Source organism: Balaenoptera borealis, assembly GCF_965194805.1.
Source record: "Balaenoptera borealis genome assembly, chromosome: 12".
NCBI classification, from domain to species: domain Eukaryota; kingdom Metazoa; phylum Chordata; class Mammalia; order Artiodactyla; family Balaenopteridae; genus Balaenoptera; species Balaenoptera borealis.
This window is the reverse complement of record NC_138869.1, coordinates 83677885-83696261: the sequence shown is the minus strand read 5'-3', so window position 1 is coordinate 83696261 and position 18377 is coordinate 83677885. Positions and strand designations below refer to the sequence as shown.

Here is an 18377-nt window from a genome sequence, read left to right as displayed (position 1 = left end):
CGAATTATTAAATGGAAATTCTGATTTATCAGTGAGTCTTTCTTGGAATTCAGTCTTGTGATTCATTTTCCAGAGCCCATATGTCTCTGTGAAAGCTGAAGGGCTGCTCTTTCAGAACCTGAAATTCTCGGAATCATTTTCTGGACTGTGGGGAATCCCACCTGATGTATTGACCTCGGTACTTGCTGTGGCTAACTCATTTGCCTCTTTGGTATTTCAACTTATCTCTTCTTATCACATTTGTTTTACATTTATTTCCCAGTAACCTATCTTCACTTAGTAAATATCTTAGTTGGACCAAATTGTGCTGGCTGATCTCCTGGGACCCTGGGACTCATGGTTTCAGTCAGGGTAAGAGAAAGCCATAGCGATTGAGGAGAAAGGGCTAGAAAATACAAGGGAGAAAATTAAGCTTTCTCAAGCTTGTCTAAAACTAAAATTTACAAATAAATTTCATAAATGGAGGAGGAATTTGAGGATGTGAACTCCCCAAAGCTGGAAGAAGGAACAAGATAAAATATGGAGGGAATTTCCACAGTAGATTGGATGTTAGAACAGATGACCTTCATATCCACTCTGATTCTAAGAATGTGAGTCCAGGATTTACTTAAGTTCCGATTTAAATCTTGATATACATGCAAAAAAAGTCCTCTGTATCCCAGGTCCAAAGAGAGGAAGAAGCCCCCCCACCCCAAGATTTCTAAAGGTTTGGTGAATGCTATGTAGGGACATCTGGGAAAGAGTAGTTCTTTTATTCCAAATGCCCTGAGCATTCTTTATCCCTTTCATTTTACTTATTAACGGATGAAACAAACGCATTTAATCTTACAAGAAATATGTATCAAGTGCTACATTGCCAGGGCTAAAGCTCTGTACCATGAAATGTTTTGAGTGTGTTTTTAAATGACCAAATATCCTGGATAAACTCTAGACAGTAAAATAAGTAGACAGAGTGGCAAACCAGGCACATCTGAGGTTCTTTCTTAAATTAGCTATAGGTAGACTTATTGGGCTTAGTGATGGTTACTGAATACTTCACATAGACCATCACTTTAAGTTTCACAGTTGCTATAGGAGATACATACTGTTGTTGTTTCCATTAAAAAAAAAAAGGAAATTAAAGCTTAAAGAGGGTCAGTGAGTGCCCCAAATTCATACACCTAGTGCACGCAGATATAGATTTCCAATTTATAGCCATTTGACAATGGTGCCCAAGCATTTAACACTAAAACCAGTCTCCTCTCTATAATATGCCACTATATTATAAATTGGCTTTCCATGTGCTCACATCACCCCTCACTTTGAAAACCCAACATCCTCCTTTGTCTCATTCCCCTTTACTTTGAGAATTTAATTATTTGCCTGTAGCAACATGCCACAGTTAAAGATTCTCATCAAAACTAAACCAGAGGGGGAAGGATGGTCGTAATGGGTGTTGATTTCTTTTAGCTTTTGCTTTATTTTTTTTCTGTCCACTTTTTCTTTTAGGGTCTAAGCAGGTGGCAAAATCTATTTATCTTCTGGTGAAGTCTTAAAAATCACTTTCTGGAATGGGCTGCATAGAATACTTTGTAGAAATTTAAAACTTTCTAGCTCTACCTGTGATGTTCACATATTACTTTTACCATACTCTCTCTCAGTTTCCTCACTTGGTAAAATGCTGTTCTTCTAGAAACCCTTTCTGTAAATTGGGAAGTTGGCATCGCTTTTGGGAAGAGCTCCTCCATGCAGGCTTTGTTTGTGTAACAAACATGATTTGAGTGCCCATAATGTGCAGGGCCCAGTGCCAAGGGGCAGGATACCAAAAAGGAGAAAATGTCTCTAACTTCAGGATGTCACATTCCTTGTTAACAAGCAAAATGCAAACCCACCGGCACTGAGTGAGCCCTGGGCATCGCGTAAGCCCACAGGAGAGGACCCAGGGCCCTCTTCGTTCCGGGGAAGCTTACTGCGGCTGTTCCTGCTGGGCCGTTGGAGGTAGGCTTTGAGGTTCTGGGCTTCAGCCACTGTTCCCCAGAGAGATAACTAGTGACTGTGTAATACGCGTTCTGCTGCTGATAAACCCGGGCTATGGCAATATTCTGACCTTGGACATTTCTTTGTTAAAATAATAGTATATAGTCCTGGCCTATATGAACTCATTAAGATGGCATTGATTAGTGGGCTAAGATCTGAGTGTTACAGGTCAGTGTGATGCACAAATGGTCCAGTGACACCTTCCCACTGGGCTTTTTGACACACACCATGACTGCTAAAACCTCTATAGACACTGGGACGAGAGACGTACATGGAGAAAATAGATGAGTTATAGCTGATGGGAGAGGAGTGCCTTAGATCCAGGATGGACAAAAAACTTACCACTCACTTTTTTTCTTTTTAAATCACTCTAGAGCCAATGCCCCAAAAGTTTCTTATGATTTAACCATAACGGACAGCAGAAATAAGACAACCACTGTCAGTTATGTGCATGACACACTGTCTAACCCTTATGGCTGGATGGCGCTGCTCTTGGATCAAGAGACCTACTCACTGCGATTTGAGAGCCCTTGGACCAACAGCTCTCTGCAGGTAATCCCTGGCATCCACTTGATGGTAGATTCCATTCCCTAGGGGTTCCCGTCTTTCCTTCTGTGATGCAATAGTTTGCAGGTATTAGCATCTTCTGGTGTTGATCAAGAAAACTGCAGCAGCATTTTGACCAGATGAATGTAACCTGAATTTGAGGTATGATTGTTTTTTATTTTAAACTTGAAAATTTTAGAATCTCTTTAAACCTCACCTTGAACACAGAATGGTTCTGCCTGAAATTTTAACTTTATTAATACAATGAAAAACAGCTTCTAAGCATCCTATAGAATTGTAGTCTTATATATTATGGGTTAAGAACCAACTTACCCCAGGGAAGTGTTTGTAGACGAGAGAAAATAGCTTCACAAGGCATTTTTTTTACATTGCACACTGCCACCTTGTGGTCAAAGATTAACTTGCACATGAAAACGAAAGGCACTAGCCTTTCGTTTGGATTGGGTTGAAGGAGTCAGATGGTTAGGGGGAGGGAAGGTAGGAAAAACCATAAGGAAAATAGGTGCATTTTCTGAAGAAAATCAATCCAGTGGATTCCCTCAAGCTTCTCTTATTCCTTTTAACACATTTCTTTCTTCCCGTCTCATCACACACATTCTCCCTAAAGGTCATAAGAGCAGGTCTTAGGGAGCTGGAAGCAGGTGTGCCATAGAGCTGAAGAATTCAAAGCAGAATCCATTTGATCCCCTCACCACGGCTCTCAGGAAGAATGTGCACCTCTCTCCCCTTCCTCTGAGGTTCCCATGAGAACATTCTGGGAAGGTGAAGGCAGTAGAATGGTGACTCTGGAGGTGGACACCGGGGTCTCTGTCCCAGATCAGCGCTCTCCTGCTTTGTGATGTAGGGAGAGTTACCGAACCTCCACCTGCCTCAGTGTCTTCATCTATAAAATGGAGGCAATACTAGTAACAATCCCCAGAGTCTTTCAAGGGTTGGATGCCTTGATATGAATGATACCTGAGCCAATGCTCAACCGTGTTAGCTGTTACTGTTATAAATGGATGGCACTCCTATCATTGCCTGCCTGTTTGAGTCTTGGGGAAAACTGAACAGGAATTCTACATGTGTCTCTGTCTCTTCTTGCTGTTTGACCTGGGACAAGTTACTTCACTTGTCTGAACTTTGGTTTTCTCCTCTGTTAATTGAGATTGTTAAATAAGAAGAACCTTACAGCTTTCAGTCCTCACACTGTATGATTTTGTAGCTTTAGTTATGAATTTATGATGGAGTAGATTTAAGTAATCCCATTTCCCACAAGAAACGTAGCCGGTGTGAACAGTCCTGTTTCTAAACCACTCCATCTGAGTTCTTTGTAAATCTTTTTCTGGGAAGAGTCTTCCTCACTCAATGAGCACTTTTGTACTTTTCTCTCACTTCAAGTACTCAGCGACATTTGAGAACTTTGCTCCTGGGAATTACCTGCTGCTGGTGCACACAGACCTGTGGCCTTACCCTGACATCCTCATAACGTGCGGGAGTCAAGCGGGGCGGTCCCTTCCGTCTCTTCCATCACCTGGTCGGGACCAGGGCTGTGACTGGTTCTTCCACAGCCAGTTGAGACAACTCACCTATCTGGGTAAGTATAATGGGATGAGCATGTTGAGCACATAGTCAGAAACCACAATTCCCTTTGGAAGACCAAACACTGGTGCTATGAAGTGATGAGGAACTGAAAGAGACCGCTGTGTGTTATGGTTAAGTGGTTGGGCTCTGAATCAGACTGCCTGCATTTGAATCCCAGCTCCGGCACCTACTAGCTATGGGACATCGTGCAGGTATTCTTTCTAAGCCTCAGCCTCCTCATCTGTAAAATGGGATAATAAAAGGACCTATCTAAAGGATAGGAAATTAAATCAAGGACAACATGTAAAATTCTTTAGCAGAGGGTCTAAACCAGAGCAAGTGCTTAATAAACTTTGACTGCTATTCGTATTTTTCATTCATGTTAAGGCCATGTTGTATTTGTAGAAAAGTCAACTGCACATGTAAAGACAGGATGGCTGGTTGTGATCACCGATACAAGGAGCAGCAAAGGTACAGAGAGGCAGGATGAAGAGTGTAGTCAATGTGGAAGGTGAGAAGCCTTGGAAGGAAATCTGAGGTCAGGAAAATGAGATGCATGGAAGGCTATCTGAGGACTTGGGGATGGGCTGTCTTGTCTTGTGTCAGAGGCAGCATCAGGGTGAAGGGTCCAGGAGCCTCATTTTATAGAACCAGAAACCCTACAGTGATTGCAGAGTAACAGGGGCCAAAAGGATTTCCTTACCTTCTTATTGTGCATGTTTCACTGGAGCCCAATGTGTGGGTCAGGGCCATAGATTTCTTTTGACTTCCTGGAGCTCATCTCATATTTCTTTTCTATATTATTTCAGCATTGGTCACTCTGGGTACATGGTGTCCACTTATACCAACCTTAGCTCAGTGTGGTCTGTAAGAAGGAGAATCTGACAAATTGAGTCTCTAGAAGGACAATTTTGTTATGAACTGGTCTTAATAGATCCTGGTCGAAATCAGGGCCATGTCAAGCATGGCAAGTCCCAGTCTCTGCCACAAGCCAGACTTGGCCTTAAGGGTTTAGGGAGCTGGTAGGCATCCTGAGTTCTTTGTCCCTCTCACTTGTGCCTAGCCATTTGTCAACTGGGTCTGATTACACTTGAGCCCTGGGGCAATTACATTTTAATAGCACCAGAGAGGAGAGGATGGTGCTTCCCGGGTTTTTAAAAAGTCTTGGCCAAATGGATTGCTCTATATTTTATTTGCACTGAATTGTACCATTCAAATTTTATTTCTGATTTGATTCATCCATAAATACAACCTAAAACTATAAAAAATCAGGATGGACAGAGATCCCTGAGACTGTTTTACCACTAGAGTCAAATACAGCCATTAAGTAAGAGCAAATAGTTGCCATTAACTTTAACTATGGCTATTCATTTGATGTATATTCCGAAACAAAATTTTAATTTCAAATTGCTCTTGTGTTATTAGTTAGCACGCTTCTGAGGAACCTGTCTTGTCCATGGATCAGATTTGTTCATGAACTGCAAACTAATTTGAACAGCCACGTAAACCAAGCATGATAAAGGAACATTTGTGGCATAAAGAAAACAAAATCAAGTCATGCAGCTGAAGATTTTCTTCCCCACATTATTTATTGAATTAACAGCAAGTTATAGTATTATACTATATTTACACATATGGTATAAATGCACATCTGTATAAGTATATATATATATTTTATGTAGATGTGCATCTGTATTATATATGTACATATATAGGACTGAGGTGAATATTTCAGTATAAACCATTTTTATTAGGCAGACGGCTTTTATTAAAGAGTCTTTGTATCAGAATACCTTGGTATCTCCACTTTTGAATAATATGAGTTGGGCAAGGAACAGGAAGTCACAGAGGGTTGCTGGAATGTTTAGTAAGGTTGGATACCCTGACTCCTTGGAGAGGATTCCTAGTCCTCCAAGGAGCGGCTTTCATGGTCATCTGTGCTCCCGCCATCCTCTGTCTGAATGGAGTAGGTAGGTGGCGAGAGCCAGGCCTGTTCCCATTCCTGGGCTGTCACAGTGAGGACTTGAGGTTTCAGGCGGAGCCGAAGCTCACACTGGTCTTCCATGGTGGTGTCCCATGCAGCTATATTGGGTTGTGTGCATTGGGCATGATTGTGGATATCCTCTGTGTAAAGTCTGCACCACCACTAGGAATTTGAGGAGGCTACCATGGTGTCCGCAGACCAACAGCCCCAACGGCAGTGACGTAGCTGCGGCTGACACCTCCAAAGGCTCCAAGCAGGAGAGTGCCAGTTACATGTTGATTAGTTTGTTACTTTCGCTTAATTGTCTTCTTTGGACCATGGGGCTTTATAGGTCTCTGTGATTGGGATAATTTACATAAAATACATTTAATCCAAGAAGAGAAGCCCTCACAGTCTATGTGGACATATTCCTGGAATGAAAAAAAAAAAACCCATGAGGAGGTTGTGTATACAGAGGTTTCATTTTATTATAGGGAAACTGCTTGACCCTCCTCCAGGTCCACCGAGTTTCCTGTCAGGCTTTGGGGGGTGGGCATGGTTGGGGGGGACACTGCTCCTTTCCCTGCTGGCCTTCCATCTGGAGTCCTGCTCCGCTGACAGTTGGCTGGCTTTCACTCGTTCCTTGACCACTTTTAAGTAGACCGTCTTTTGTATTGTTAGTGTGCAGCCCTACCACATCCCCCAAGAGGGGAAGTTTTTAAAAAATCACAACTATCTTCATTTCCTCCATTTGGCTCCTTGCTGTGTGATTTAAGATGCCTGACTCATCTTTGACCCAGCCGAGAATGGCAGAGAGCAGAACCCAGGCATTCTGGCTCCTGGCTGTGACTCTCTCCACTAGAGTGTGCTGCCCACTCAATAATCATGGGCCACTGACCAACAAGGGTGGGGGGTGCCAGGCAGTGGTGCAGGAGAAAATTTCTCACTGGTCCCCATGACAAAGAAAAAAGTCCCGCACATATAATATTTCTTGACTCTTGCCTTTCTCTTCTTTACCAAGGCAAGTTTTGTCTTTGTTCAGCAATGTCTTTACAGAATGCAGCTTCTTTGGAAAGCTCATGGCCAGAGTTTAGGGCTTCGGGTTTTAATCAGTGGCTGGCTGGCTGTTTTACCTGGGGCATGGAATTATAAATTCTCCATGCCTCCGTGGCTGCATCTATACAACGAGGTTAAGAATACTTACTGATCTCTTGGAATTGTGGTACAAAACACCCAAACATCTTCAAGTGTGATTAGCATGCCATGTTATTTTATTACACATTTTCTCAGTAGATTATTTCTCTAGAATGTTTCTTTTTTTCCTGGAAGGTGGTCAATCTCAGGTGCCTTGAATTCCATATACCCGTCATAACTTGTCTAAAAGAGTCTCATTCTACTTTCCTTGACTAGCTTTTGTAAGATAACAGATTCATGATAACATGACGTATATGATATATGGGTCCCCTGATTGAAACTTCATATCACTTAAGCAATTGTTACCCACAGAATAAGATAACCTTGCTCATTTAAGAATCTTTCTTAAGGAGATTGGTTCTAAAGCCTTTCTAAAGCCCCTTAGACTTCTGCCCAAGGAGCCACTTACAAAACAGACCACAAGTGAAGTCCTTGTGTGCTACAGTTTGTGGTAGGATCCCGGAGGGGCAATATTTGGTGTGATAAACTATCATGAACGGCAGTGGTGAACTGCAGCTTCTACACCATGCTTGCGAACGGGTCTGACTATAAAACAAGCGTTCCTTCATATTGTCAAACTTGGAGTCAAATCCAGAGAGCCCATTTTTCAGTCTCTGTGATCGGATTCACTAGCACTCCTGTCTCTGACTTACACAGCCAGTTTCCCACTGCCTCTGTCCCTGTTGGTTTTTTCCCAGGGATGTTTTAGTTCGTGGTGAACTATTTTTATTTTTTAGTTACATTCACGCTATGAAATAATTAGTCAGCTAATTAATCTGGTTTACAAGCTTTGTAGGATTCTTCAGCTGTCAGTCAGGCCCAGGCCCGAGGCCTACATCTAGTCTCAGCTCTCTTGCTCATGTGATTCCCGTTGCCATGGCTACCGGCTACATCTGCTGACACCCCACTCTCTATTTATTGCTTAATTAAGAATTTCACGCTCTGCCCTTATCTGCCTCTAAGAACAAGCGCATACTGTTAAGAAATTCCGAATTTACGCCCGGGCACAAGGAAAGCCTTTCTTGCGGGCTTGGCTGGATGGAGCCTCTCTAACGATCTTCTCGGCATCCCAGCCGCCACCCTTCAATCAAAAATCATTAAATGGGGCAGAGATAATGAGCATGCAGCGTATCAAAAGCAGGATGTTTGCTTGGTCCAAAGGAGGCAAAGCTGCTAGGCCCCATGCTCTGCTCCACTTCAAAGGGAGATGAGACTCCCTCATCACTGGGGCCTGATAAAGCCTCATTTGTTCTGGGCTTGACTTATGCAAAAGGTCTGGTATGTCAGAGTCCCATCTCACAGACGTGGGCTCCCCCCACCTCTTGCCTCCACCTCCACCGGCTCGGCCCCCTCCCCGGCCTTCCGCACGCTCGTGTGTCAGCACTTAGGCAGCTGGGTCCCCCAAAGCATCAGGCGGAGCGTGTAATCACTGACTCCATGCTGACAATGGCCACTTGTAGGGGGGTGGCCAGGAGGAGGTCTTCATCACAATAGGGACACAATTATTGCAGCTGCTAGGGAGGGCTATGCTTCTTCCTGTGGAAACGCAATAGGACTTGCCCAAAACAGGAGGACAAGGCTGGGGGAGGTGGTGGGGGTGAGGAGGGGTGGAGAAAACACCCTTGAGTTGATAATTCATATTCTGACTCTTGGAAGCCTGATGCGGAACCGGTGGGGTCCCAGCAGCTGTGCCTGCACAGTTCTCTTCTAATAATTGTACATTCTGTCCGGGGTCAACTTACTTTTGACCCTGTCCTTTTATATTGGGAAGAGGCTCTTTAGGGCAAACTGTTGGGTTGTGGCAGTGTGCATTAAACACTCACAGCCCCCTTCCCCTTGCTTTATCCCCTACCCAACCAGCAGCCGGTGGGTGATAAATTCCTATCAGATGCCGAGCCATTCACACTCGCCCCCTGGCCCGAGTTCACACAGCAGAGATGCAGCCGAGCTGGGATATTGTGTGAGGCGGCAGCTGAGAAAGTCCGCCTGCTAGGCTTGGAGGCTCTCGTGTACCACCTTCTTCTGATCAGACTGAAAAAAAAAAAGACACGTCTAGCCAGGCTGGTCAATGCTTGTTTCCAAATGTCCCCCTCACCAGGATAAAGGCAGGCTGTTTGGCAAGAAGCCGGGGCTGTTGTCTATGAGGGCAAGTGGGCTGTGGATAGAAAGACAGATGGACTTTATTGTCTCAGAAAAGAACTCAAGTCACATCACCCAGAAGGCTCAGAAAAGATGCTGTTAACTTGGGAGATCCTGAAAATAAGGCATGTTTTCCTAAGTTGGCAGTGAGGCGAGCAGGGATTCGGCCCAGGTTTCTCTTTTCTCAAAGCGCTAAGGCACTGGGATGGAGCAGGTTGCCGCCTAGACCCTTCTGTTCTTCAGCTGGTCTAGGAGACCCCATGCAACTCCTTGAGAAGGAATCTTGTTAGGTTCTAATGAGAGAGGACTCAGCTGGCTCCCAGAGCTCTCTGGGAGGATTTTATGAGCAGAGCAGAATCATAATCCTTTGAAAATCTGCAGCCATTCCCATGCCGAGGCCCTCTAAGGCAATCTATAGCATTCTAGTTAATAAATTAATTTACATTCTTATAGAAAACTCATTCCCCAAAGATCCCCAAGGATTGGTACCGGTAATATAGAGAGCTGACTTCAGGGAAATGCACGACAAACCTTTATGGCAAAAATATAGAGAACGGAACAGGAGCTGCGCGTGTGCAAAGGGATTTTGCCTCTCAATTACAAGCAACTTCTCCAAAAGGAGAAGGAAGGAAGAAATGGAGAAAAGGAAAGAAAGAAGGAAGGAAGGAAAACTCAGGAGTCAGAATCAGATACTTTTTCAAGGAATCACTCAAGGTTAAGGAGCTAATTCTCAGCGATGCTGGTGGCCGGCCTCCGTTCACACAGGTCACGGGTGGTGTAACCGGTATCCCGACTTGGCTTTTCTGACTCTATTTCAGTGTTTTTTCTAGTATACTAGTGTTTTGTTTTGTTTTAATCTAAGCTTATGTACCTACCCACCCTTGTAAACCAGTTCTTCTTTCTCCTGTTTGTGGGAAAAAGCTGTACTTGTTAACTCCTCTGTGCGTCTTGAACTTTACATATTTGAATGCCGCCTTCACACTTTGTCACATCCTTATGCCTCCTGTGCTATTACTTACTTGATATTTTTCTTACATCAGTTCCCACACTGCCTTATTTTTAAAACCTGTCTTTTTTTTAAGCAATATTATCCATAAAATCATGGGTTTAATGACCTACTTGCTTTCTCTAAAACACATTAACATTCATAACTATTAAAATAAAACTTTTATACTACTAAAATGATCACATTACATTTTATATTTTGGGAGTATACTTTGGTTTTCAAATTTTTGGTATAATTGATGAAAAGTGAGAATTGTGAATATAAGGATCTCTCTCTCTCTCTCTTTTTTTTTTTAACCTGGGTTCCTTTCCTCACTTGCTAAGAATACCTGTCACTTGCTAAGAGAAACTTTTACTCACAGGTTTTTACCTGTGAGTAAAAACCACATTTTTAAGAGTAGAGTATGGAAAAGTTTGTAAAACTCCTTCAAGAAGTGCTTTCTAAGTGTGCCTCATGGACAAACAGCTGGAATGCTTGCTCCCAGGTCCCCCGCCCCCAGAAGTTCTGGTTCTGTAGATCTGTGCAGGGCCCAGGAATCACACACGCCCTGGGCAAGCATGACAAACCTTGCTCTGAGTCAGAATAACAATTGTTATTGTTCTCTGAGTTAATTAAGAAGGTTTAATTGAGCTAACTCTCAGGACTGGTTAATGCAGATGTATCTCTCAGCATCTTGATCAAGTTCTTTTACTCTTAAAAAAATTACACCTTTTAATGAATGAATGTTATTGGGAATAATAGAAGACTCACAAGTGTTGGAAGGATTTTCATATCATATTTCTGTGAAGGTCTTGAAAAGATCCCGGGTGACGAGGTCAAGGTCACTCAGTGGCTGTCTCCGAGAGGCTGGAATCAGACGAGAGTGGTCCTGCGAATCAAGCTTTAGCTGCCCAGGGACCAGTTGACAAGAAAGCCTTCTCTGTGGCTGAGTGAATGAGGCTCATTTCTGGGGAGCAAGAACTGAACAGGGAGGGAGAAACAGAGCAGGCGGGTGCAGGAGTGTGAGAAGAGGTGGAGGTCGAGGACAGGGCAGGTGAAGATGAAAATGCAAAGAGAGGACCAACCCAAGAGCTGGCCCATGAAGATGGCACTGGAACTGGGTCCAGGGCCGAAAGAGAGGGAGAGCAGGCACGAGTCAGATGAGACTGGAAGAAACTCACAGACACAGAAGCAGTTGCTGTTTCCCGTTCTCTCCACGTGTAGTTAGTAGCTGACTCACGCTAGATAAATGTGAGCTGAGCGAGAGGTCCTAATACGTGTACAGTCCTCAGTGGCAAGGTGAGCATGGGGATAGAGTGAAGAAGAAAACAGGCAAGGGATCTATCTATTACTAAGATACCAGCGGGTTTTTCTTTTTAGGTAAGCAGGTACTCTCTCCCTCCAAAACTCCAAGAGAAAATGGGACCTGCCCTGGGAGAGAATCAATTAATTTTTCTCTTCCCTAGGGCCCTCGTGAGGACAAAATTTGCCAACACATCACTCTGGCAGGCACGAGAATCAGATCTACATGAGTAACTCTCTTTTCTCTCACCGGGAGCCATTTTCTTACATGTTTCTCTCTTTCTCCTAGATGTCTGTGTTTATAGCAAGCTTAGATCATGTAGCACTCATCAGAATAATTTGGCTATAATTGACCCAAAGGTTTCTTTTCTTTTTGAGGACCAACCAGATATTCTTACAATCTGGAAGGATCAACGGCAGTGAGGCTCCACTGATAAACAAAGGAGATTAACCATTCTCATATTACAAATACAAAATCAGAAATCATAAGCACTGAGAAAGCATATGTACAATATCACAGCTTGTGTTAGGCTCTTAAACTCTTCCTGAGTCAATACCTTTATTCTCAAATGATTTTTATCCCTCTTGGTATTTCTCCAAATTGGAAATGACACTGCATTTACGCTGTCTTTTATAGGGTCAAAGCACTTAGCAAACTTCAGCGGATCTGGTTAAGTTGCTTACAACTCTGAATACTAGGGCTTATCGTGATTAGGTGCAGCTGTCAAAAGAGTGAAAGCATACTTTTTGGGTTTTGTTAACTGGCTCCTAGAATAATGAGCCTGTCGTAATAACGGTATTGATGATGACTCACATGTATTGTTCATTTGAGCCAAGAGCTATGCTAAGCACGTTACCTGGATTTTCCATCTTTCCTTCCCAATCACCCTATGATGTAAGGCAGTACGATGATTCCCATTTTCACAGGAAGTGAGTGAGGTTCAGAACTTGTCAGGCGCCCGCATCTAGGACCTGGAAAACCCAAGATTCAAATCCAGGCTGTTGGATTTCATCCACACACTTCCTGCCCACTCTCTGTGGTCTCTCTCTGCCTAGAAGTGGTGTTTGGGAAGAAACAGCCCTCTGAGCCAGCTCCCACGCTCAGAACCAGCCCGCAGGGGGCATGTGGGATAGGAAATCAGACTTTTCTAATTTTTCCTGCTTTTGGTGATGTTGCTTCATTTCCTGTGATACTGAAACTGCTTCTCTTCTCAGATGGAATGATATTCACACACCTGCTTTAATAAAGTGAACAATAGGTTTCCAAAGCATGTTTTAGTTTCAGTGTCTGCTTTGGGGAAGAGGTTGCTCTGGAGGTGGGAGCCATTTGTGCACGTGTAGAGGCTGAACAAAGTCAGAGTTCACCCAGATCAGAAGCCACCGGTGCTGAGGTGCAGGCGTGACAGCTCGCTGCTCCAGGGAGCCTTGGTTCACCAGGAACAGGGCCTGGGTAAGGGCTTTAATGGATGAAGGAAAGTGGGACAGCCTGTACTGGGGGTCAGGTATGTCCAGGGCTCGCCTTTTCAGTTTTCCGGGTGATCATCACTGCTGCCTATGACGACTACGTAATCATCATAACTACAGTTCCTGATACTGTACTGGCTGGGGGTGTCCTTTTCGCCCAGGGGATTCTGGATACACTGATTATTTTCCCTTTACTTCAAATTCCCTCCTCTATATAGTGGGAAAAATGATGTTTCAGTCTAGTTGATTTACGTTTTGTTAGTTTCTGGTGTACAGCAAAGTGATTCAGTGATATATATATATATATATATATATATATATATATATATATATATTCTTTTTCATATTCTTTTCCATTATGGTTTATTACAAGACATTGAATATAGTTCCCTGTGCTGTGCAGTAGGTCCTTGTTGTTTATCTATTTTATATATAGTAGTGTGTATCTGCTAATCCCAAACTCCTAGTTTATCCCTCCTCCCCACCTTCGGTAAGCATAAGTTTGTTTTCTATATCTGTGAGTACAAGGATGATTTTTATAACATCTTTAAATGAACTGACTTCCCTTTCCAAATGATTCTTGGAATTTTTTAAAAATTTACCTTTCTTAGAGTTTGATTCCATTACAATATTTTATTCCTTTCTCTTGTACAAGGGTATTCTGTTGTTACAGACTTCTGCATGATTTTAGATGTCATTTTGCCATATTCCCTTTCTCTTTTCTTTCTGATGGAACCTATCTTTTTTACCTTTTTGTCTTTTGGCTCCTTTAAAAGGGTTAATTCCTGCCTCCATTTGTTTAATTTGTCAAAATTGCCAGTTAAGTTCTGGCATCCAGAGTAGAGCAGTATAAATTTAGGATTTCTGATTGGTCCATGAAAATTAAGTATCTACATGTCCAACAATGTCTAGTGTCTTAAGGTACAGGAGAAAAGTCCCTCCCTCAAAGATTTAAAGACAGAGCTAAGGACTGAGGCAATCCTAAATTCACCACAGTTGATGCACAGTGGTATTTGCTCAAGTGAAAGAGAGCTTGGGATAAGTATCACTGCATGGTTTTAGAAATGCTTTTAAACTTTAGAAAATGCATAGATCAGTGTGAGCAGAAGTGGATGAGTTAGACATGATAGAAAAAAAGAGATGTTAAGCTGGTGGCTTTATTATTAATTACTTTTATTATTTAAGTTAGAAAAGTGGGTGAAATTTGCAATAGTATAAAGAAACAATATAAGTAAAGCTTTGGAAGTGATGATAAAGTAGAGCACATAAAGAACATGTTGGCCATTCTACCTGGTCAAAAAAGTGTGTACAGTGGAAGGAGAAAGCCACAGACTCATGCATTTTATAATGGGAAAGAATTTTAAATTGAAATATAGTTGATTTACAATATTATGTTAGTTTCGGGTATACAACATAGTGATTCTGTATTTCTGCAGGTGATACTCCATTATAGTTTATTACAGAAAAATTTTAAATGAGAATAATGAACAAGATAAGAATAGAATCAGAGAGGTCTCATCATGGGTGTTTTGGGGGATTATTATCTTTGTAATGTTCTGAAGCTTATGCTTTGTAATTAGAAAGAATGATCCTAGGTCTGCTCCATTCTGTGACAGAGGAAAGGGTTTAGGGTTCCAGGGAGAGGCAAATGGAGAGCATGGGTGGGACCAAGGCCCCAAGGCAGCAACCTTCAGCATCACTGGGTCCTTCGGTGGTGGGAGGTGCTGGCCTCCATGGCATCAAATAAAGCAGAAAGGTAATTAACCACTAAGAGACAAGGTGTTACTGAAAAGTGGAGTTGGCGCACCTGATTACTAATTAATCAGGCATGAGAGGACCTTGTAGATGCATTCACTATTTAATTACAGCAGCCTCTCTTGGCAAAGGAGCATATGTTCCCAGCTTAATCTACTGGTTTATACTGACATCAAATTGTCATTATCAGAAAGAATCAGGCCTTTTGATTATTTCCACTAATTTATTGAACACTTAAAATTAATGAACCCCAGGCCTTTTAAATGTGCTCAGTTGGTTTGGAAGATGGGAGGAGAAAGCGGGGTGGGGAAAAGGCTTCATTAAAAGGACAATTTGTTTGGATAAAGGTAAAGCAAATACATTTCATGGGTGATCTGAACTCTACTGGTGAAAAATACATGAATTCTAAGAGATGAGCCTTCAAACCGTTCGAGGGGAAATAGGATATGAGGGGTGTCCTGCTCACCAACGCTGGCCTCCAAAGAACATATGGTGAAACAATTTTTTCCCTAATTATTTATGTGCCAATTCTTTTGGAAAGCTCACTGCAATTAAGTTTACAAATAAAAACAATCAAAATCAAATATTAGAAATCCATTGTTAGACTAACTAACAAGGACTTCATTTTTTTATTTTGAAAATTTAGTTAGGTTGGGGAGAATTTAGCACAAAGCCATCGTTCTCACATATGAATCTCTTTTGTATTAAGATAATCTTTGTATCATATCCAAGTTATGGTTTTTTGTGTTCAGTTTCAGGTGAAGGCCAAGTTCAAGTAATTCTCCAGGTGAGGGAAGGTGTGGCGCCAACTATTTCAGGTGAGTATTAACTCATCAAATAGAATTGCCTGGTACAGCAGAATGTCCTCCAGTCGTTTTATAAATTCCTCCCATCATACTGTTTGTAGGGCAAGTACCATACAGCCCTAATGCTTTTATGTCTGACAACTCCTTATTGTGTCACCCCTACGGCTAAAATATACGTCTGCATGTCAAAGAAAGATGTAAGAATTGGTGCATTTCAAAATATAGGAAAGTAAGAATTACAACATGTAAATAAGCACATTTCATGAATTATGGACCATATGTGCACACAGGAGTCCAGATCTGCAGATGAGCCATTAGGCCCCCACCAAATGGAAAGAAAAATTCAGGGTATCTCAAAACTGTAATTGTTCCCAGTAATTTCAGGAAATCAGGGTAAACAAATCCTCCCCATAAGTCAGATGGTTCTGTGAAATCTTTCTAACTCATAAAAGCTAAACTCTCAAAGACTAAATGACTCATAAGCACCTTCTAATATATTTCATTGTTTGTTTTTGTTTACCCTGTGTCTGTTTAACTATACATTTGCAGCCGGGATAAATCTTTTCAAAGGCTGAGTTTTCCTTTGATTTCCGGTGGCATTTTTGTGTTATGTCAGAGAAGAGCTCGGGCTAATCAGAAAATGATCTAATTTCTCCATTTAAATTAATAAATAAATGAGGTTAAGGTATAGGACTAAAACTGTATGTAAACTAGAAGTACCAACGATGACCCCTTCATGCTTATTGGACCAAGAAGAAAGAGATTCTTTGTTTTTATATCTGTTTCTGAGCTGCCATAGCCTTTGCTCTTTCTGTCCCTGGTTCTTTATCACTTTTTTCCTTTAGGTGACTCAAAATGCTTTGTTTGTTGAATGCCTCTCATGTGAGGTGTGGGAGGTGACAACAGTGAACAAGATAGAATGGTCTTTGACTTCATGGGGTCTTATGGTCACCAGGGAATGTCAGTCAAATGACTAAATAATCAAGGAATATGTTTCCTTTAAAATAACTGTTACCAAAGAAAAATATCTTACAATTCTCTCCTCTCTGGATGTCCTGTGTTCAAATTCCCCCGAGAAGAGATACGTTTGGTTGGGTCAGCCCCTGTTTTGTAGAGAACCTACCTGTTGGGGGAGCTCTCATGTCAGGCCCCCTCAGAGGATACTGGACCATCTGTGGGTGGCCATTCCTGGGTGCGGCAGCTTTCGTCAGCATGACGTGCCTCTCAGCACTTAGTGCGAAGATTTCTGTATTAAGGACTCTTTGGAAGGACACTGTGGGTGGCTGGCATCCGGGGCTTTTCAGCAGGGGTCAGTTTAACTGGGAGATGCTTCACTTGGCCTGTCAATGACAACATGCTGAATAAATAGAAAACTGATGCTTCATAGAGTTGTAGAATTTTAATAAGGGAAGGAACCTCACAAGCTGTCCTATCCAATTGCCTCATTTTACAAATGAGGGCATGGAAGCCTAATCATTAAATAGTTTACTTAGTCACATCAGAAATCAGTGGTTGAGGCTGGATGAGAACTCAGGTTTCCAACTCAGTCCAGTGTTCTTTCTGTTATACCATGTAAACCCTAATGTATTCAAATTACCTTTTTGGCATATATTAACTTATGAGTTAGATTAAAATTAATTATATATATATATAGCCAATTTTCCTATCTTATACATGTTGGGACAGAAAACTCCTAAGACCCAGGGAGTTACAGAACTAGTACATTACCATTTGTTATATTCAAATATTTATTATTAATATGGTTCTAAGACATTGCTTGATTTCTATCGTGTGGGGTGTAAGTGCTAATGTCAAAATATAAATATGGCACGCATTTTGTTTAATGGAGAGCTCTATGAAAAGCAGTACAATTTTTGCAATATCAAAAATTCTTTGACAAAACAAGAATGGAATAAATAATGGAGTTCCATCTATATGTTGACCCATTCAGAGATTCAATGAATATGTAATGCAGAAAAAACATTTTGGGTTGAGGTGTTCTGCTATAGGGCCTTTTAGCTCACTCAGTTAGTTGAGGGTTTATTCTGTGTACAAGATTGTGCTGGTCATTATGGGGACCTGGTAGACAGGATACTCCAGAGGCAGCAGAAATTAGGGTATATATGGGCCAATGTTGGAAAGAAGCAGAGGAGGTGGTGCTGATGAAAGTTGTTGTATGAGTGCTTAGTGGGTTTGGGGTAAGGATGTATGCTAATTTGGGTCAAGATGGTACCCAGGTTTCTGAAGACCCCAATGCAGGTTTTTCATGCTCCTCCAACACTGTGGCTCCATTGATTTCCTCTTGGTGTCCATGATGCGTTATAAAAGATTGGAGAGAGGAGGAGGGTGAAGCAACCCACCCTGAGGGAACACAAAAAATATTTCTGAAGAGCCTTTACCTCAACCATGTTGTCTTTTCAGTGGGGGCTAGTTGCAAATATTGTTGACAGTGATATAAAAATATTCAGATGATCAGATACTCTGTTTGTAAATTTGCCATCCCTTTCCCCACAGATCAAGTTTATTTCCTTTTCTCTGGTCTCTGGATCTGTCAGCCTTTCTCCTGTTTAAACTCATCCCATCCCTTCTAACATCTTCTGAACTTTGTTTAGCAAATAACTCT

General features: G+C 42.0%; 1 protein-coding gene across 19 annotated transcripts in view; it reads left to right on the top strand.

The window, feature by feature from the left end:
- The window catches only part of PKHD1 (PKHD1 ciliary IPT domain containing fibrocystin/polyductin), a 476353-nt gene that overhangs the window by 218363 nt on the left and 239613 nt on the right, over positions 1-18377 (top strand). For all 19 annotated transcript variants that reach the window (XM_082346239.1, XM_082346233.1, XM_082346232.1 and 16 more), the window contains 3 exons: positions 2391-2568; positions 3964-4159; positions 15701-15766. In XM_082346239.1, the coding sequence (XP_082202365.1) occupies positions 2391-2568; positions 3964-4159; positions 15701-15766 (440 nt within the window). The remainder of the gene's footprint in view (positions 1-2390; positions 2569-3963; positions 4160-15700; positions 15767-18377) is intronic.